The 20,696-nt window shown below is 39.6% G+C and overlaps 2 protein-coding genes across 2 annotated transcripts; both read right to left on the reverse strand.

Moving 5' to 3' along the window:
• Nucleotides 1–1,107: 1,107 nt before the first annotated feature.
• eif3c (eukaryotic translation initiation factor 3, subunit C) lies at nucleotides 1,108–12,657 on the reverse strand. Its single transcript, XM_042507580.1, has 23 exons — nucleotides 12,537–12,657; nucleotides 11,115–11,232; nucleotides 10,958–11,023; nucleotides 10,677–10,866; nucleotides 10,389–10,514; nucleotides 10,031–10,082; nucleotides 9,238–9,362; nucleotides 9,011–9,141; nucleotides 8,569–8,722; nucleotides 8,292–8,395; nucleotides 7,814–7,955; nucleotides 7,439–7,564; nucleotides 6,892–6,985; nucleotides 6,511–6,698; nucleotides 6,139–6,363; nucleotides 5,864–6,055; nucleotides 4,214–4,385; nucleotides 3,961–4,120; nucleotides 3,642–3,707; nucleotides 2,890–2,977; nucleotides 2,540–2,705; nucleotides 2,278–2,319; nucleotides 1,108–1,541 (listed from the first exon to the last, which is right to left on the reverse strand). The coding sequence occupies exons 2-23, from the start codon at nucleotides 11,210–11,212 to the stop codon at nucleotides 1,459–1,461; spliced, it is 2,790 nt and encodes a 929-aa protein (XP_042363514.1). The 5' UTR covers nucleotides 11,213–11,232; nucleotides 12,537–12,657; the 3' UTR covers nucleotides 1,108–1,458.
• Nucleotides 12,658–13,643: 986 nt separating this feature from the next.
• On the reverse strand, nucleotides 13,644–20,296 carry LOC121959070 (mucin-17-like). Its single transcript, XM_042508250.1, has 10 exons — nucleotides 20,142–20,296; nucleotides 18,381–18,892; nucleotides 16,884–18,332; nucleotides 16,669–16,711; nucleotides 16,302–16,451; nucleotides 15,448–15,537; nucleotides 15,119–15,244; nucleotides 14,832–14,963; nucleotides 14,282–14,353; nucleotides 13,644–13,908 (listed from the first exon to the last, which is right to left on the reverse strand). Exons 2-10 carry the CDS (start codon nucleotides 18,852–18,854, stop codon nucleotides 13,871–13,873), a joined length of 2,574 nt encoding a protein of 857 aa, XP_042364184.1. The 5' UTR covers nucleotides 18,855–18,892; nucleotides 20,142–20,296; the 3' UTR covers nucleotides 13,644–13,870.
• Nucleotides 20,297–20,696: the final 400 nt, after the last annotated feature.

Here is a 20,696-nt window from a genome sequence, read left to right on the forward strand (position 1 = left end):
TGCATCTTTCAGAAATTCTGGATTATTGCCATGTGTAGTTTAGGGTTTTCTCATTGCCAAATCTTATAGTGTAAATATGTTAAGCATTTGGGTACATTTTCACATTTTGTTCATAAAGCAAAGACACACTCTAGTTGTGTCTTTAAAGTCCTCTAAATAAAAGTTCCTTCAGTTTGTAGCCTAATTAAATTAGAAAATTATTATTAAACATCAAGAATTAGGATTATATCTCAGGGAGCAGCAACAGTTTTACTGCATAGAAAACCAGACACATTAAATTATTGAAGATCTATTTCAAGACAGACCTCCTCTGTTTTATGCAAAATAATATTGCAAATTCATTTGTCAACTGATGCATAAAATGCCTGGCAACCATCACAAGATGTAATGTTAGCACAGGTTTCCTACAGCTTAAGACAAGACTATGAGAATTTTTTTAAATGGCACTTGGAACTGAATTTTAGGCTTTTTTTTTTTTTTTTTTTTTTTTTTACAAAAAATTAAAAATCTCAAAGGCAACCAAATTTTGAAGGTTAGCAAAAATGTTGCCCCTATTTTTATTGTAACATAATAAAGTTGTTTTTTTTTTTTGGTCAAGTTGAACAAATTCAAAACTTTTAGTGGAACAGAAAAAACAATGAACAGCTTATTATAAAAGTTTCCATTTGGTTTGCTTTGGAAAAAGCTTGTTTTTTTTTTGTCATTTGATAGGATGGGGTGAGTGTAAATGGGTATTACTGATTCCTCTATTCTTATCACATTCATGCAAAAGGCATTATTTTAAAAACAAGTGTTTTGAGATTATTTTGAGATATTGCAATGGGTCAGAAAAAAATAATTCATGATATCACACCTATTTTTATGACTTCTGATAGATTGAGATATTTTTGTCAATTTAGGGTGTTTTTGTTTTTAGATGAATGAACTGAATGTATTGTATGACTTTTTAAGGATCCATGGGAACCCTGTAATGATTTTTTTTTTTGAGAGTAGGAAGTGGGTTTTACATAATTTTCTTTTTGTTTCATGCTTTGATTTGTTTGAAAATTCAAAATAAAAACAGCCAAAATTTAATTAAAACTGCGAAAAAGAAAACTCAAAACACTGTCATTGTTGTAGTTGTTTATTTAGTTTAAGTCAACAATACCTGAAGCGTCTGTCACCTGACTGAGCTGCCACAAGCCAGCCACACTACTTTTTTCTATTAGCAATAATAACCTTAAAAACTCTTCATGTTTGTCCAGAGAAGTCGACTGTTCTGAAATACCACACTCTGCAGCTGCAGTGCGAAGGGCTTGTACTGCAGAAAACTTTCAGCTGTTCCAGGATCAGCTGAAAGCTGTTGTGAGTCAAGTGACAGAGAAACAGCACACAGCCAAGCGCCGAGCGCAGGAACTAAAGTTGTTATGGAATGAAGACTGGTTCAGGTGAAGAGTTCGAAATTCACACATTTCAAGCTCAGTAATTGTTTTGGTGGTTTTGATTTCTGTAGCCGCCTCGCTGGTAGCCTCCCTTATTCTGCTGGTAACCACCTTTCTGATCTGTGAACATGCAAACAGGAAAGCGTTAATGAGGAGTTGCCACGTGGCAACAATTAATCGTAAGACAAAAAGAAAATCAATTTAAATAATTTAATCATTTAAATGGTTTACGCACTGCAATATCAATTTAAAATTACTACTTAAAATAAGGACTATTTAAAATAAACTTTAGCTGCCAGTATGCTTCAGAACTTTTTGTTACATTGTGAAACAGCTTTGAAACGCCTTCCCTCAACTTGCTGACCTTGGATTGAGTACTGTCCTATGATATCTGTAACTTCTGGAAACTGAAAATCAGACTTTCACACCTACTTCATGCAGTGACTGGACAAATGTAGAGGTGAGAAAGGCGCCACAGTTTGAACTTCTTCCTCCAGTTCTTTCTTTCATTCATGACACAATTTCATTCATTTTTCAAGTGAACAACCAAAGCAACACTATGGCTGTTATCCGAGAGAGACGGTCCGAAAATGTGCAACATTATCCCCGTATTTATCGTGTCTATAAACACTAAAAACTACCTCTGTTAGGACATAACCTGACCCTTATCCTTAATCCAACATTTTAATGCATTACATGTTAACTTACTGATTAAATGCAAACAAAGTCAGCAACATAGTTTAAAGAAGTAACAAATTAACAGCATCTGCAGAGGATTAGATGCATGTTGGGCAGGTCATCAAATGGTCAAAACATTATTTTTTGTATCAAAGTGCAACCTCTGTTTAGCACATACCTCTGTTGTAAGATTTGTTCTGTTGGTAACCACCTTTCTGATCTGTAATGCAAGAACAAGCAGTTATCATTGCTTCTCAGAAAGCGCTTACGAAGCTTAAATAGCAAGAAATGTTTCAGGGATTTTACAAAGCACAGCATTCATGGCACTGGAGAGGGGCTTTTATGTGACACGTTTACTGACAAAAAAAAGACTGACGTAAACAACATGCAGACATACATGGTAAATATGGCACACAGTGAAGCATGCTGTCCAAACTCACCTCTGTTGAAGTAGCCTCCATAGACGCCTTGCTTGAGGTCGAAGACACGCTCGTTATTCTCCACCAAACTGCCCAGTTTCTCTGCCAGCTGCAGAGCCATGTTCTGCAGGGAGGTGGGCTCTGTGCGGTGCATCACCACCGTCTGTGTGGGCTGGTCGAGTGACGCCTGTTGGCAAGAGGACAGAAAATATTTAGAGTTCTTAAACTGAGAAAAGAAAATCACACAAATCGAAACAAAATTTGTGCAGGTAAAACATGTAAAAAGGCAACGGAAATCATGTTATGGATGTTGTGTTGTGTCTAAAATGATTAATTACACTTAAACGGAACAAAGAACCCATGAAACTTACCATGAGCTCCTCATTAATGATCATCTTGCTGATGATGCTGTGAACTGTGGCGATCTCCAACTCAAACATCTCAGACAGTGTCCCCATGCTGGAGGACAAACACAAAACATGGAACATTATTTTTTTTCCCCCAGTAAAAACTTGCTTTTTATTGTTGTGTTTCCATTGTTAAAATTTGTGGCAGGTACCAATGAAGAAGTTGAATTCTGTACATGTTTTTTGTTACGCTCTGTTGAGGTACGCAGCACACTGATCCAGTACTAAAAGGTGGCCTACAACTACCCTCGTCACCCATGCTCTACGAAGACTTAATACACAAATCTGCTTTATTAAATATCCCGCTGATTGTAACAGACACTTGAGACACTCCAGCCTGTTCTTTTTTTGTACTGAAAATGTTGGCATACAACTCTGTTCAGCGGACGATGAGCGAGGTGTAGACGTCCTCTGCATCATCAATGAAGAACTGCAGCTAGAGTTGGAAGGAGCTATGACGCGGCTATTTCCATCCAGTAATATATCCAGCTTAAGTTAAGAGTACTCTGTGCGGTGGAAACAATGAACAGATCTAGGTTGAAAGTACATGTACATACAATAACACACCGGTTCTAAGGGTTCTGTAATCAAAGTATTTGGTAGAAATGCAGCTTAAGTGGATACAAACTGAGGCTTCGACTGAAAGCTACGTATAAAACACTGATTGAAACAAACTAGCATTTTAGCAGTGACTGACATTAGCATCGTGCTCTTACCTGATGGAGTCGTATACACTGCTGTATGTGAACAGGTAAGTCCTCAGTGACTCCTCTTGGATCTTCCTACAGAAGGAAACGCAAACATGAAATTCATAAAAATGAATTTAAATATGGCAGCACCTGTATATTTGTAAATAATCATTGAATTGCCAAATGAAATCATCACAGCATGATCTAAAATAATCATGACCTGAGTGTTCATTGTCATTTGAATTGATAGAAAGCAAACAAAAGTTTTAATTTCTCAAATCATTAAGACGCAACCTAAACCGCAACAAGAAGTCGATCAGATCGAACGACGATTGTTCGTGCTAACCTGACGAGCATCTCGCGCACTCGCTGCGTCTCAGGAAACAGGTCCCACACTTTACTGTTCATCTTCTCATTGATGATGAATGAGTGGCAGGTGCGCCAGTCTCCCATCTTCATGGCCTTGCTGGCTGCCACCACGTGCTCCCTCATGCTCTCTGGGGGTCCTGAAGGACAAAGACAGATGCAGTTATCCTCTCTGGGTTCTCCGTGGATTAAACATGTCGGTGGTAAAAGTCGTCAGGGGTCGTGTTGCGTACCCAGCAGTGGCTGTCTCTCTCCCACCCTGAGCTGGTGATGGAACTGCTTGCTGATCATCCTGCGGCGGGCGTCAAACTCGTGGGCGGCCATGTAGGGGATTTCCAGCAGCATGGCTGACACCAGGTACACACACTCCAGCAGCTCCAGGTTGATGTGCATGTGGAATGGCACCTGTGAGGCAGAAACAGAAATGTTATGATAATGCGGTAAAGTTCTGGACAACCTGACATCAAAACTGTCCTTTAAGTAATTAGCTAAAACATGTCAACCTCATGGTGGCACTAAAGGAAAGGTGGGCAGGATTCATCCTCTGGGGACTATGAGTCTTAGTACTTCATTGATGGAAATCCATCCAGTCGTTGTCAAGATATTTCAGTCTGGGCTACGGTGGTAGACCCAATGACATGTGACATTGCCAAACCTTGAATTGTGGCACTAAGATGGCTAAAATTCACTGATTCTGCCCAAAACGGCTGCAACGCTCCTGTATAACATGATCGAAGAGCCCTATTAAAATGAGAACCTCTGTTACATAAACCTTAAAAGGTATACTATGCAGGGTTGTTGAGTACTATGTGTAAAGATCCAACCACAGATTCAATCGTTGGTATTTTACCTCACGATATCTGTGTTTTTCTGACGCTGTGTCTGATGCCGGTCTGGTGCCTGGTCGCTACCTTTTTATTATGCCCCGACCTCACATGAGCGCTGTGGGGGTGCACACCCATAACATGACCAAAACACAGAAGAGAGGAAGAAAAGACGAAAAAACACGCAGAGGGCAGAGTCTCTGCAGAAACACACACCCCTACAGACTCCCAGTGGGTCATAATGAGAGAGACTACTCCTGCACGAGTCTATGCATAATTACGTGTATACCTTTAAAGGTATACCATTTCTCATTTATTCAGCAAAGCCAGATCACACCAAGCGAGTTATCAACAAGGAAACTACCCCTCAGGAGCAGATATAACCTATAAATGACTTATTATCATTTATTTTTAACTGTGCAATACTGTACTCTTTCAACCGCAACACTGTACAAAACGCAACACTGACGTGAAGCCCTCTTCATTATTTGTTCAATAATAATTCAACTGTAACTTTAAGACAAGACTTATAGACTACTATTTGTTCTTAACACTTGCACATATTTAAACAAAACATCTCTAATTTGTTATACCTTTAAAATTATATGTATATAATGCTATAAATTGTAGCTACGGTTGCAAAAGTGTGAGATTTTCATGGCACAATAACCATCTCAGAAAATGTTGTGGTATCAAGGTATTACAGAATTATCATTATCAGTTTGATTAACTATTATAACTATTATTATTAACTATGTTATCATTTGGTTGAGTGGTTTAAAATTAAAACTTGAAACATTTTTTAAAAATGAAAGCATGTGTAAAAAAGTCTCCCTGTACACATCATAATAATGTTAATATCAATTTTTATAACACGGTATACCTTGAAATCGATATACAGCTTCATTACTAATGGCAGCACAATGCACATTTTTTTTCTTCTTCCTTTCTACAGTATAAGAGCAGCTGTAAGGCATTCCAATTTCCCCCAGATTCATCAAGTATTTCTGATTTCTTACGCAAATGTGTACGTATCTTTTCTGCTTATGCAGGACTTACTTGTCTTCTCTTTTCAATCTTCTCCTGCTCGGCGTTCCTCTCCTGCATGTTCCTCATGAGCAAACCCTGACCCAGGAGCTCCTTGGCACGGCCGGAGGACTGGATGTCCAGCAGGGCATTGTGGGCATCTTTAATCATGCCCTGCCTAAATGCGCAAATGCCAAGTTGGACCATGGTTCTGTTGTACAGGATCTACACAAGTGAGAGAAAACGGATGCTTAGACACAAAGCTGCACCACAGGACAATACGCCCGAAAGAAATACCGTCTGCCTACCTGTACGGGCGGGTCAGCGTGCTGGATGTTGTCCTGCAGGTGGCTCATCAGCATCAGGTCGCGGGCCTGGTACCAGCGTGAATGCAGAGCGTGGTGGTAGATGTGGCAGAGGATAGCGCAGGTACGGATACGGTCGGTGCGATCCTTGGCGTAGATGAACTTACAGAGACGGTCCATGATCACAGCGCTGTCCTCCCCTTCGCTCTCCTCCTGGTCCTGCTCAGACTAAACAGCAGACGGAGAGACAACTCAGCACACCACACACAGCTCTGTGTACATACAAACACACTCATACTGAGGATCTATTTTTTGTTATATAGTGAAGCGTCTTTCTTCCTTCAGCAGGCTGTACCACTTCAGAGCTTCTCTCACCTTGGACTCTCCCTGAAGGCCCAGGCTGCGCCGGTGAGCCTTGTAGTCAAACTTGTAGTAGGTGTGCATGATTCTGCGTAGGTAGATGCGGCAAATCTCCTCAGTGCTGCCCTTGTTCTCCATGTAGTTGAGCAGTCGGTCGATGATGCCACAAACATGACCCTCATCTTTCAGATTGTCCACATATTCTGAAAGAGGAGCAGAGAAAAGAGCAATGAGCTACAAGGAAGAGCTTTTCGAAAGCCAAAAATGATGCAGCCACACACTTCAGGGATTCTTGCAACAGCATGATTTGCAAATACTCTGATTTACTTTCACATCTAAAGTGATAATGATCAAAATGAAAAATAATTGTTGAGTCTGTTTTCTGGTTTGGCTCACCTTGAGAGTGGGGATCAGTGTTCTGCATGATCTTGGTAAACTCTTCATCCATTCTCTCCACCAGAGTTAAGATGCAACCACGCACCCTGAAGGGCTGACAAACCCCCCCACAAATGAATCAATTTATTATTATTATTTTTTTTTTAAATTAGGATCAGCGAGGTAAAAAAGCACAACGAAATACTGCAAAGCCAGGAAGCCAGCAAAAGAGCTCCCTTGGATTGCCAGCATGGCAAAATTACTGCTGCAGTGACAAAAGGTTTGGCCTATTTTCTTTTTTTAAAATAAATAGCCTAGTATGATCGCTATTTGCGATCGTTGCATAAATCACCAGCACAGATACCATGTAAACTAAAAAAACAAAAACAAAAACAAAAACAAAGTGTGCTTCCATACATTAAAAAAATGCATACAAACCCACATATCCTACATATACAGAAACAGATATAGTTTTACTTAGATTTAGAATGGTCTAGACATCAACCAGCACACACTGCCACCCAAAAATACCACAAATGTAACAGACTGGAAAGAGGAGATATGATACCTGGTCTGAGGTGACCAGATTCTCACTGTCCTCTGCGATGTTCTCCCCAATGAAGATGTTGCTGTGCTCAAAGAGGATGTCCAGCAGCTCGTCAATACACTCCAGGCACTTCTTCCACATGTCAGGCTGCAGGTAAACAACGTCAGAAATATTTCATTTGACACAAAAGGATCAGAGTCCTTACAGTTAAACACATTTTGGTGCATTTAAATTGTTTTTTGCTTCTTGATTTCACAACATGAAATACTATCATGAATTTCACTGGCTCTATTACATCATATATACTGATCAAATCCTTTTGGATTAATTCTTCAAAGCCCTGGTGCAAACACTGAATACTACAGAACCCGTAACATTCAGAAACAGCGGTCTTACCTTCATGAAGGCCGCCAGGTTGGGGTTGTAGTCGTACAGGGAGGCGATGATGTTGAACTTAATTTTGACCGCGACACCGTGGCCCAAGTTATTCTCAGCAGCGATGTTCGCCAGAGCATGGAGCAGTTCAATCTGGGCAGCCCTGTCAGACGGAGAAAACAGGAGTGGGGATCAGAAATTATGATATGTATAATATCTACATCTACATAATTGATTTCAATGTATAACACTCACTGGAAATATTACAGATATGTGACGATAATGAGACTTTCCGACTTGGCAGTCACTTTGCCTTGTAAGGATTCGCTATGCAACTTGGGATATTTCATTAACTTATTGCTTTTTTTTTTTAAAACCACATCCCCATTCTGTTTGAGAACATTAACCGAAAAACAGGAAGTAAAACAGGCTGGAGTAGGGCTTTAAATTATGAATAATATGTGCGCCCATATAACCTTTTAAGCGGAGCTTTACTTACCTGTCAGTGCCCTTTTTGCCTCTTGCTTGCAGGATCTCATTCAGCTTCTTCACCACCACGGGTACGTTGATCTCTGTTCCTTTGGCAAACATCTTCGGCTTTTCCTGAGAGATGGAATACACAACATCAGAAAATAAATATCGACATAAACTGATTCACCGAGAAAAAAAAAGGGTGATGAAATACATCATACGCCATTTCTCCTTCCATCTTGTTTTAGCAACAGTGGCATTGTTAGCAATAAATCTATACAGACTTTTATCAACTCTTCTTTTACCTTGACCATAGGGGCGCCTCCCTTCACCTTCTCCCAACCTCCCTCGACTTCCTCTCCTCCCTCCTCCTCAGCCTCTTCCTCTAGCCGCTCTTTCTTCTTGGGCTTCTTCTTCTTCCCCAACCTCTTCTCACTGGTCTTCTCAGTCTCCTGGGTCCTGAGGACGAACACACAGCGTGTGGTGGTAAGTGTACATATCGCTTGTGTCCTAAAAAAACGCTTACAAACTTCTTGCTTTGTCCAACAGTCAAAACCCCCAATGTATTTAATTTACAACAGACGAAGACAATTGATGTGATTCATAATCTGTCGGAGGCAACACATACTTACAAAGGAAATCCACGAAAAGTATCCATGAGGTTTTGCTTTGTGCTGCAGTGTTGCCCTTTGATCATATTTTTTCTGTTGAAAACCAAAAACAAAATATGTGGAGAGGGAGACTCACTTTTTGAGGAAGACCACAGCCAGGGAAGAGCTCTTCCCCTCCCCTTCATCGGAGCTCTCACTGCCACTGTCTACAGAATCTGAGCCCCAGTCTTCATCATCGTCATCATCATCACTAGAGGACGACTCATCCTGTTGAGTGAGAAAAACTCCATTACATTAGCTGACATTAAAATGAGCTTTACAGGTTTCTCGTGGTTCTCTCTTGGAGGCATGCTGGACTGTTACCCCGGATCCTTTGGCAGATTTGAGGAACTTGCTGGCGTCTGGGGCGGCCTCAGGCTTTTTCTTTAGGAAGGACTTGGCTGACACACCATCATCGCCTGCCTCTCCCTCGCTGTCAGAAGATGAGCCTTGTAGGACAAAAAGTAGGGTGAATTTAAGGGATGATGCTTGCACTTATTCATTAAGTCTGTTATTTGGCATTATTCAAAATTATGCAGCAACGCTTGTTTTTGGTCTATTTGCAATTCACAGCCACTTACCATGAGCACTCTTCACTTAAATCTACCTTAGGATGCAAATCTGTGCAATATTGTATATAATTGGTGCAATAAGTTGCAATGTGCAATAACATATATAGTCTACAGTGTATAGTCTGCTGATAGTTGGGAAATTCAGGTCTTATTTTTTCTATCTATATTCTCCTTTTCTATATTTTTTGTTTTTATTTTCTTTTTTAAATTGTTTTATTTTATGTTTAATTTTGCACTGATCTGCTGTAACAAGTCAACTTACCCACTGTCTGAATGAAGGCAATCTTATCTTTCTCCTAAAACCATTATGATGTCTTAACATGTAGATATTCTCCTGTGATCTTAATACAATTATTGCAACAGTGTTTTTCACGAAATGCATAAAGCTGCTACGTAGCACTCGCGTCTGTGATAAAATACAACCTCCAATCCCAAAACTGTACACAGCGTAGGCAGAGCTCTTCATGAGCTTTTCTTTTTCCTCTGCAGCAGCTTGTTGAGTTTGGAGAATACAACACAAAAATATGCATACACAGCAAGCTTACCAGATTCCTCTGCCTCCTTCTCCTCCTCTTCATCAGCAGACTCCTGTGGGTTCTAACAGAGAGAGAGAGACAGAGAGAAGACATTAAGATTTTACCTTTGTTCATCAACGATGATTCCTGATGCACTTTCAGTTACACACATGGAAGCTGCCCGGTACATCCACAGTTTGATCCAGTGGAAACCAAGCAGCTATATAAGTGGTGGTAATACACACAAATTTGAACACAAATTCATGTGACACACTGTAATAGCACCCCACCTGACTTCTGCCCAGAAGTGTATTTAATATAGCTTAACCAGTAAAGTTTCTGTATGTTCTAAAGCACAACACCACGGAAAGAAAGTTTCCTTATTTACCTCCTTGTATGCAGCGATTTCTGTTTCATAATCTCTGTTGTACTTGCGGATCTTCTGACGCAGTGTGCTGAGGGCTTTTGCGTTGTTTTTGTTCATCTTCTTCTTGCCCTCTTTGTCCTCCCAAAGCTGGAAAGAAAATTATGTATATCATTTACATTGCATAAGAAAATTGGGGACTACCAATAATGTCAGACAAAGGTTAATATACAGTAAAAAATAAAAATAAAAACACATTAAGAAACTGCATGGATGGTATCTTCAGTTGCGGTTTCACTCTGAGCTACTGACCTGGTTCAGGTAGTCCTCCAAGTCAGCCAGAAGGCGAATATAAAAAGGGGGAACACCCTCTTTGTCCACTATAGTCTTGCTCTTGAGAAAGGCTCGACATAACTGCTCAAACTCCTCCAGACATTTGGCCATGTCTCGAATCTTCATAGCATTGCGGATAGTCTTGATGAGGTTGGTCAACTCCTCAAACCTTAGAATAAAAAACGAAAGTGTTAAAAACAAAGCTTGAGACAATATGTGCAGTTTTTAAGAAATGCTGCTTGAAAAGATACAACTCCAACCTTTTGTCTTTGGCGCTGCGCACCACTCTCTTAGTGTCCTCCTCATCATCACTGAGAAGCAACGACCTGTGAAAACAACATGGATGTGTGAGATTACTACAATTGTAGAATTTGAGCCCTGATGATTTTATTAGGTTTTATTATAAGCTGTACTGACTGTTTGAAAGTGGTTCCGGGCGCTTTGGGGGTGATCTCATCGGCAGATGAGGACTCCTCTGACTCGCTGTCAGACCCAGTGGCAAAGAAACGAGACATTGTTGAAGGAAGTCGTCAATCTGTGAAGACAAAACTGCAGATGTGAGAAATGGTATTAAAAACATTCCAGCTGATCTATTTACATCTGTGCAGCAAGAAAGGTGTTGTAGGAAAATAGCATAGCTTCGTATTTTTAATCAGAACTGAATGACAACTAAATATCTAATATTTTATTCAATTTGTTGTGCTCAAGACTGCAAGCTTAACCCTTTAAAACCTGGTTCGACATTGGTTTTCTTGTGCTGCGCTCAGATACCTTTAACAAGCTATTCAGCCCTTTAAAGCCAAAGTAAATTTGATTTCATTCAAAGAAGAAATTTGTAAAAAGTGATTGGCAAAAATGACTCCCCCCCCCCCCCCCCCCCCAGCACACACACACACACACAAACATTTTTTAAAAAGTTTTCTGCAGTTTTTTCGAGTCTTTAACTTATTTGTTTTAGTCTGACACTTCTCGTAGCTTATTTACGGTGTCTTTCTTGTAACTTTTAACTAATGTCTTACTAATTTTTGGGCCAAGTTGCTCACTGCCGTCCTCCCATTTTTCTGAATGAACTCAAACCTATTTTCTCGGGTTTTAAAGGGTTTAAGTGGTGTGGCTCAGTTAAAAAAGAACTTTTGATTAAACGGGTGAATTTTAAATGTTGCTGCATGTTGGTTAATGGTGCGACAAAGTATTGCCATCACGCAATTAGGAAAAACAATATCACTCACATGGTTAACGGAATAACGCTGTTTGGGCGTTATGCCAAGCTAACTATTATTTGGCTAGCCAACGTTAGCTAACTGTTTCTACGCAGCAACAAATGTTAGCTGGGTTGCTTCAGTATGTGACGGCAGGGGATACTTTCAAGCTTTTGATAAAACGTAAACATTTTGAGGTTAGTTTTGCAAAATTTAGCATTAATGCAGTGTTCCCAGAAAAGTCAACTACGTGCAGATACTGTCAGCAACCTACGTCTATAAAGTTACGTGCTATGCAACGACAACCTTCGCTAGGCTAACAGTCATCTTGCTCTGACAGATGGATCACCAGTAGCAAATAAAACTGAAATACAGACTTAAGTTACAAAAACAAGTCCTGCAAAATACGTTTTCAGCACCTAAAAAGCGTAAAGACATCGCATAGCCTATTAATTAGCAAGCTATCACTTATTTATATCTGATAATACAATACAGCCCTAACGTGGCGCGGGGTTGTTGCTAAGCTAACGCTAGCAGAAGCCGACAGAGCGCACGGGGCCTTCCCGCATGTGTCGCCGGTGAACACACTAAAGCGAAGAATAACCACGAATAGTTTAATCACATGCTGAGACAGACTCACCTACGTCCTTGTGAAAGTTATCCTGTGGTGTGTCTGTCCTCTTTGAATGGTTATAAAATCCAGTTTTGCTGCCACAAATAAAGGCGTGCGACAGCCTTGCCGGGCGCTTGCGTCAGGAAAGGAAGCGACTTGTAGATCGACAGATCATATGGATGGACCACTGACAGGCTTTAGCAGATCTACATGCACACAACGGCGACAGGCCTGTGTGCTGTACTGCCACCCAGCGGGTGAAAATGTTAACCCTTGTATTGTCTTAACACTATGATCTATTTGTCCTAAGGGTCAAAAATGACCAGCCTTCACTAAACCCCAAAATAAAGCAGCTTGATTTAATTTTAAACCCCAAATCTATTTTGCATTGAAGAAACAACCTGTCATTCATCAGACTTTGTGAACATCTAGATTTCCCCTCTTCACAGTGCAGAAAGACTGCATTTAATCAGTGGAATCCACTTTTTGTAATTACAGCACATCTGTTGTGATAGTTTTCTTTACTAAAATATACGTTTATTATTTTTATTATTAAAGGTACTGCATAGGTCTAAAACATTTTGTTTAGCAAGATCACTTGTGCAGTGTAAGAAAGTAGAAAAAATGTGCAAAAAGTAGTTTTGGATGCATTTCATTCGGGAATCAATAACAGTCTTTAGCAACATAGTACATTTTACGGTACAATAAGGACAGTATTCAAGTTTGTGTGCATGGACTTTGTAGATGTATTCCTCTCTGTGTGTGTGTATTTTGCAATTTGAAAAGGATTTTATAACCTTAGGGTAAAAAATGACCCCTAACACAAGATTTTTACCCTGTTGGTGCACAGTTTTAATAGGAATATGAACACTTTTTTTCTCATGTTGGGGTCATTCAGGGAAAGTCATTGAATTTTAAGTTGAAACAAGATCATTTAGGGGGCTTTCTATGCTGTCAAACATGGTGACGGGTCATTTTTGACCCTATAACTATGTGAAATGTTATGGGAATCAGAATAAAGAGATTTGTGACATGGAGGATAATAATAAAATGCAAAGCACAATTAACTCTTCAGATAATAGCATATTTATTTCAGATATCACAGATGATATATATACAACCATATATAGCCTCTCAATGTAAAATCAGTTGATTTATATTTGTTATAAATTGTTTTTTCTTCAAGATGTGACATTCATATTAGCAGGTATAAACATTAACATCATAACAACGCTATACAAACATACAGTATCATCTTTTGGGCGCAGTCCATTAAAGTACTTAGTAGTAGAAGTAGTAGTTGTATATTATATAAAACTTTTACACTGACAGTGCAAAAAAGGAATATAATGAAATAAATATTAGTATTCCTCCTCCTGTTCATTTTTCTTCAGCAGCTCTGGAAAAAAAAGGAAAATTACATTGATAATAAGTGTAAGCATGTGATAAAATAAATATGATGTGGTACCTGGATACAATAATAAAACCAGACCAAAGAAACACAGAGACAAGAAGGTGAGATTTTTGGAATACTACAGGAAGTTCAGACTGAACACTGTTTCACAATGTTACAGCTATGACATCACCATAATAGCCAAGCTGTTGCACTTAAACAAACTTGCAAAAAAATCATCCAAAAAGTTTTGGAAATGAGAGCAATACATTACTGAACAGGAAAGCTCTGACTTTTTTTTAAATTCCATAACCCTGCAGCATGTTGTGTTTTCAGTTACAATAAACTTTATTAAGACAAAACCATGGTGCAGGCATACCTTCTTTCAATCTCCTTATTTCCTCCGATTTCATTTTGAGTTGCTGTTCAAGCACGGCACACTTGGCACAACCTGCAATACAATTTTAATCATTAAATTGCTGGTGACGAGGTCTATGTCAAATTATCCTTTATGTTGGTTTTTATTTTCTGTATATTCGACTTGCACAACTTTGGATGACTAGCTACATCACTCGTGCTTCCTCCAGTCAAAGCTATGTGGTCATGGTTGTGAGACTCAAACTCCTTCAATGCCAAAAAATGTAGCAGGATTTAGGGAAAAAAATAATTTCATTTTCTTAAACTATGTTAAAAAAAAGAAAAATAAATCTATCTTGTATCTAAAGATGGATGTACTACAAGATCTTAAAATGCAGATGGTCCGTCTGTATGTTGAGCCTTACTAAAAAGTCCCATTAGAGAAAATACCTAAAATACATGTATACCTCATTAGACTTGTTAAGTAGGTACCTCATGTCCAAGGTTTTATTAAATTAGTCCCTCCAGTGGCCTCAGCTGCCCATTTTAGCATCTCAGTACTCTCAGCTTACCGTGTCCTCTGGGTTTAGCCGGCAGAGTTCTGTGGCTGGTCGCAGGCTGTTTCAGGGCTCTGCTTCTGCTTCCTGCATCACCAGATGTTGATGTTGATGTTTCAGCAGCAGTGTTGGCTGGCACTGCAGCATCTGGAAGCATGTAATAAAAGGTACAAGTAAGTAACTCACAATAGGTCAGAAAGTCTATGTTACTGGACTCACTGGACCATAAAACCGTTTAGGAGTACAAATTACATCACAGTCTTGGTTAATTGTTCTGCATAACAGATGCAAATCTAACCCACCATCCTTTTGGGTTTTAGCGGGCAAAGCTCTCTTGCTGGTCGTGGGCTGTTTCAGGCTTTTGGTTCCATTGGCAGTATCGCAGGAAGTTGCTAAGACTTCAGTACTTCTGTGTGGTAACGGAGGATCTGAAAAGATGCGATAAAAGTGCGAGTGTGTATTTAGTAAGCTCAGAAAGGTTCACTTTGTGAACATCATGACAATAACTGTTGCACAGTTTTAGTTATAGGCAATTTAACACTGTGCAAATACACACCATGCTAGTCTTAAAATGCTCAAAAAAATAATACTGGACTGATTACAGCATCCTTTTTAGAGACTCAGATTTTACCCATTCTCTTCCTCTTTGCTATTGGCAAAGCTTCACCTTTGGGTAAAGGCTGCTTCTTTGCTTGTGAAGTCTTTGTCACAGGGTTAGCAGCTGATGTGTATAAGGAGGGAGGAAAAACAGAAAAAAACAAATTCAAATTAATGACCAAGCAAAAGTCACACAAGTCAGCATGGGATGATATGAAAATTTAATCTCACGATTATACTGGCCAAATATAGCTGGTTGAATTTAGGTCGTGACATTGGGTGACCAAAATTCAATGTCAGGATAACGTCTAATGCCAACATCAATTTGACCTGGAAGACTGACAGCAGATCATGATGATATTTTGTTGGTTGTAAGAAGTCTTTCAAATGTCTAATGCCAGTGTCATCTTGACGTAGAATAATGATATTTAGGCATAAGGTATGGAGAACAAAACCCACTGTCTCCAAAACAATCACAATGTTCATGTCCACACAACATGAAATTCTAACGTTTATTTATTGATAGTATCATCGACCTGATTTTTATTCCATATACACATCTTTTTTTAAAAAACAAAAAAAAACTTTTTTCCCCCGACCTGTTTCACGGTAGGTGTTAATAGCTTGTGTGTTGTTTCAGAGTATAAATCACTTTTAGGGTTCTTTTTCAAGTGTTGCTGGTCATCATTAGCCACTACCAACACTAACATTAAAAGAACTCTCATTGTGGCTTGTCTTACTGTCTGTTTCTTTATGTACTTTTACTTTGTTTTTTGTTGGAGCGCAAAAACTGTATACTATATCCCTGTTCAGCAAGACCTAACTTAAACCCTGTCCTGTCTAATGTGTGCATGTGTGTATTTATAACTGAATACACTGTGTGAGTACCTGCAGGTGCACGGAGTTTGTTTGTGCTTGAAGCAGTTGATGTGTTGCCTCTCGTTGATGGCGGCCGCAGACCTGTTGCAGCTCTCTGGATGCCTGATGGTATTCCACTCAACTGTGGCCTCTGCAAGCCTGAGCTGGGTTGCTTAAATCCTAATGTCGGTACAGAGGGAAGACAGTGAGGAGAGCGAATACTGTTGGCACACACATCATCTCAAAGTCGGAGATGATTGATAATATTACCACAGGTAAGAGGAAAAATATGTATGTTTTTTATTTTGGGATGAAATGTATCTTTAAAAATTACTCTAAAATGTATGAAGAATGAATCTAGCAAGCCGGTTCTAAAAACAGAATACACACTGCCCACCTGTCGTCGAGGCACGTAACTTGTAGGCTGATATTCCTGTGGTCTTAAAAACACAAGAACAAAAGATACCGTTAACAATACATGCAATCAATGCCTGTGCTGTCTGGTCTCACTCATAAAGAAACAATGGATTTGACTGATCAACTTAGTTAATTAGATCATTAGACACATATTTTGTACACTTAGTGGATTACAAAAGCACATTAAAATCCTACCGCCTCGGTTGCATCAGAAGCAGCAGTATTTCTCAAAGCTTCGGCTTGGGCTCTTTGTCTCGTCATGGGCAGGCCTGATGTCAGCGGCTCCAACCTTCCTTGAAGTGTGGATGACGGTTTGTGTTTCAACAGCTGGGATGCAGCTTTCGAAGGAGGCAAAAGGGATTTAGCGGCTGGACGTGTCAAAAATGTTTTCCGGTCACAGACGATGTTTGACGGAACATCTGATGGCACCTGAACATCCGGCTTACTGGGACCGTCCACGTACAGCTTTTTCTGCGCCGCTAAGATTTTACCCTCCTCTTGCCGAGAGTTTATGTTTAAAATTTTAAAGTCAGGCATCGGTGTTGAAGTGATCAAAGAGTCTGCCCTTAAATCTAGAGTATCATCCAAATCAAATGTGTTTGCTTTGTTGATCTCCATATCCATGCTTTGATGGCCCAAAGTGTCAGTGAGACCATCCGGCACAGGCAGACCTGATTGTGAGTTCTCATTCTTGTTTTGTTTGGGGCTACTCGTCGCATTGCAGGCCTTGAGAGACTTGCTGAAAGTGCTCTGGTTGCTGTCACTTGAGCTGATCTCTGACAAAGTAATAGTGCCATTCTGCTTCAAGTGAGGTTTAGTATCGAAAGTGTTGTTCTGGAGGCTAAAGGTTGCTGCGGCAGCTTCTCCTAAAACAGTATTGCCGCTGGATTTTTGAAGAGAATGCCTGTCAAAAGTAGCATTCCGTATTTCGCATTCACCACTTGCCTTTACAGCTGAGCTACTCTGATTCACGAGGGAAGTTTCGATGGTTTTCTCAGACACAGAAGTAGCCTGATCTGTAGCTTCGCTCTCTGCTTTGGGACTGTTTTCATTGGATGAGGGAAGATCCAGTGTCTTATTTTGAGGTGCGGGTATTTGAGTAGTGGTGTTTAAATCAGTGGAGGAACTTGACTGGGATGTTTGGAGAGAGGTAAACGTGCTGTTCACAGTCCCAGCTGTTTGTGGGCTTGGTTGTTGCACCTCACTGGTCAAGTCAGCATCATGGCTGCTAAGCAGCTCTTCATTGTTAGCTTCCACAGTATCAGTCACCGCAGGTTCACAGTGAAGCTTTGAACTATTGCCACACTGTAAATCAGAAGTAGAGACCTCTGATGCAGCATATTGGACAGACGACTTGCTTGAGTTTATGTCGTGAGTTATATTAGCAGGTTGGGTGCCAAATGTGTCCTCAGCAGATGTTTGAATCTCTTGTCCACTATGCTCCAATGAAGGCCTACTGTTCTCCAAAACACTGCCTGTAGAAAGATCCCGAGTTGCTTCCAAAGAAGCTTGTGTTACGTTTCCCCCTGCACTCTTGTCAGATTGTTTACACAAGGAGTTTGTGGCGTGGACGACACTGCCAGTGAGAGTGCTGGACAATTCTCCACTTTGATTTATGTCCGATTTACCAGGCTCTGCCGCCACTTGTCCACTGAGCTCGGACTGTGGCATGCTGTTTTTCAAAGCATTCACCGGTGAAATATCCTGTGTGGCATCCATGGAGGATAATTCCGGTCCTTGTGATAGCTCTGAATCATGTGTAACATCAAGGAGAGTAATTTCTGGGAAATCCAGAAAGCGCTCCGGAGCATACTTAATCTCAGGGGAGTCAACGGTCTTAGCATGGTGGTCTTCAATAGCTGTAGTTCGATTATGTTTTAAAAGTTCAGGAGAGTGGAGATCAGAAGTGTTTAGTTTTGTACTTGTAATGTCCCGTAGACTCATTTCTGGCAAAGTGGGGTTTCGATTGGTGGAGTAACTCAATGGGGTGGGCTGAAAGGAGGTAAACCTGCTCCTCACAGGCCCAGCTGTGAGAGGTGTAGCAGGCACGCTGCCAGGAAGAGTCGAATCACATGTTACATCAAGCAGGGTAATTTCTGGGAAGTATTCCTCATCCAGCCTGCACACAGGAGCATCCAAGTGACTTAATGATTGTCCAGAAGACATTTTGTCAGGTGTTCTCTCAGACTCTTTGTGCCTGCAGCCTGTGGAATAAATGATTGAATTAATGCAAAATCATTTTTGCTTTTGTTACCACATCATTTAATCTTACATTAGGCCAATATGTCACAACTAATGCCAACTCTGAGATTAAAAGGGCTTCACTATAGGATTATGTAAGTGGCAAAATAATTTTACATTTTAATTGTTACAACAATAAAATAACAGAGTGTCTACTAGGGGAGGGTAAAAAATGTATGTATACACTATAGTATTATGATGTTGTCTGTGGCAACAGACACAGAGTTTTGATTTTTTTAAAATCAATATTACAAGTACAAATCTAACTTCTGGCAGCCTATTAAATCAATAAAATCAACTGAAATCAACAGAATGAAAACTTAATCCAATTTGAAATCACAGACATTAACAAAATTTGCAGTTGTAAAGGAGGTTATAGATCACAATATATATATTATCGCAAACCTCAGCATATCACAAAACATTTAAAATTGCTATAATATCATATTGTGACTTCAGCATTTTGGTAATATCCTATTGTGGGGCCTCTAGTGATTTTATTGCCTCTAGTCATTTCTCCTTAAGTTGCTCATTGCCTTCTTCCCACGTTTATGAAAGAAATCAAGCCAGTTTGCTCAGGTTTCAAAGAGTTAATCAACATTTTGCCAACAAGAAAGTGTAAGTGTAAAATGAATAATTAGGTGAAGCTTAAAGAATTGCACCATCAAAAATGCAAAAGAGCTTGACTCATTTTTGACAAAAATTAAATTGAAAGATGAATAAGTAAAATTAGGTATGTAATATTTGTGCCTAATAAGACTGTAAAACTTCAAATGACAACAACAAATGCCTTTGAAGGCCTAGTATTCATAAAATAGAATTGGAAAACATTTTAAGACTTTTTAAGGACCTGCAGACACCCTGAATAAAGTCAAAAGATGAGCACTGAACAGTGTTAACCACTTCTGTTATGTAATGAAGCACTGACAGTACATTTATATTATAGAGCCAATGGCAGGACAGTGTGTACTGTCTGACTAACGTTAACGAATATCAGTTTAGAAACAACAACATTGTAACTTCAGTCAGCAGAGGAAGTGTCATAGACGACAAAGGTTACATAAATAATATGACACTTAAAATATAAAATCATTACCCGATGTTGTTGTCAAGTTTTATATATTAACGTTACAGCAGTGACGTTAGGCTCGAGGCTAAGCTAATATTAGCCTGGTAACGTCAGTTTGTTGAGCGGAAACAACTTTGACTTACCTAACTCAACAGGCACGTTTTGGAGGTTTATGTCTTTGAAAAGACTTTAACTATGTTTACTTTAGAGATTCGAGTCTGTTGGACGTGAGAGTCATCTATTAATGTTAACTGAAAGTCAAATTATCATCGAAATGTCCATAAAGTCAAAAACCCACTGGAGCACCGCTCTCTGTTCAAACGTCAACTTTAAGCACGCTGATTGGATGATTCCAACCAATCACAGCCGAAAGATTCTTCTTCGTGGGTTTAAGGGTGAGTGATGTTACACAATTTGCAATACTGCCATCTACTGTCTAGCTAAATCTAGATTTTACATTTAAATACATTACTGTAAATTTTTTTTCTGTGCAATATTTAAAATGTTCTTTTTATACTGAGTAAATTTCCAAATCCTTCATAATTTCAGCCTCACTTTTAGCTCAGTGTAATCTCACTGAATTTTGATCTGGTGAACATAATTAGCTTTAAAATGCACATCTATTGGTGGCTTTGTGCCCAGTATGCGCACAAATACATGAAATCTAACTTGTTTTTTATATTGCTCTCAATGTACAA

This window comes from Plectropomus leopardus, chromosome 19 (assembly GCF_008729295.1).
Source record: "Plectropomus leopardus isolate mb chromosome 19, YSFRI_Pleo_2.0, whole genome shotgun sequence".
In the NCBI taxonomy this organism is placed as follows: domain Eukaryota; kingdom Metazoa; phylum Chordata; class Actinopteri; order Perciformes; family Serranidae; genus Plectropomus; species Plectropomus leopardus.

Bases quoted from the DNA above. Each gene is read 5' to 3' on its own strand.
- eif3c (XM_042507580.1), bottom strand. From the start codon at position 11,212: ATGTCTCGTTTCTTTGCCACTGGGTCTGACAGCGAGTCAGAGGAGTCC. The intron at 9,363-10,030 runs GTAAGCTTGCTG...TTGTCCTACAAG, and splicing joins GAAGGAGGCAGAGGAATCTG to GCTCATCTTCTGACAGCGAG. The intron at 6,986-7,438 runs GTATCATATCTC...GGGGTTTGTCAG, and splicing joins ATCTGGTCACCTCAGACCAG to CCCTTCAGGGTGCGTGGTTG.
- LOC121959070 (XM_042508250.1), bottom strand. From the start codon at position 18,854: ATGTCTTCTGGACAATCATTAAGTCACTTGGATGCTCCTGTGTGCAGG. The intron at 18,333-18,380 runs GTGAATGCTTTG...CTCAGTGGACAA, and splicing joins CCACACAGGATATTTCACCG to GTGGCGGCAGAGCCTGGTAA. The intron at 16,452-16,668 runs GTGGGCAGTGTG...TACCGACATTAG, and splicing joins GTTACGTGCCTCGACGACAG to GATTTAAGCAACCCAGCTCA.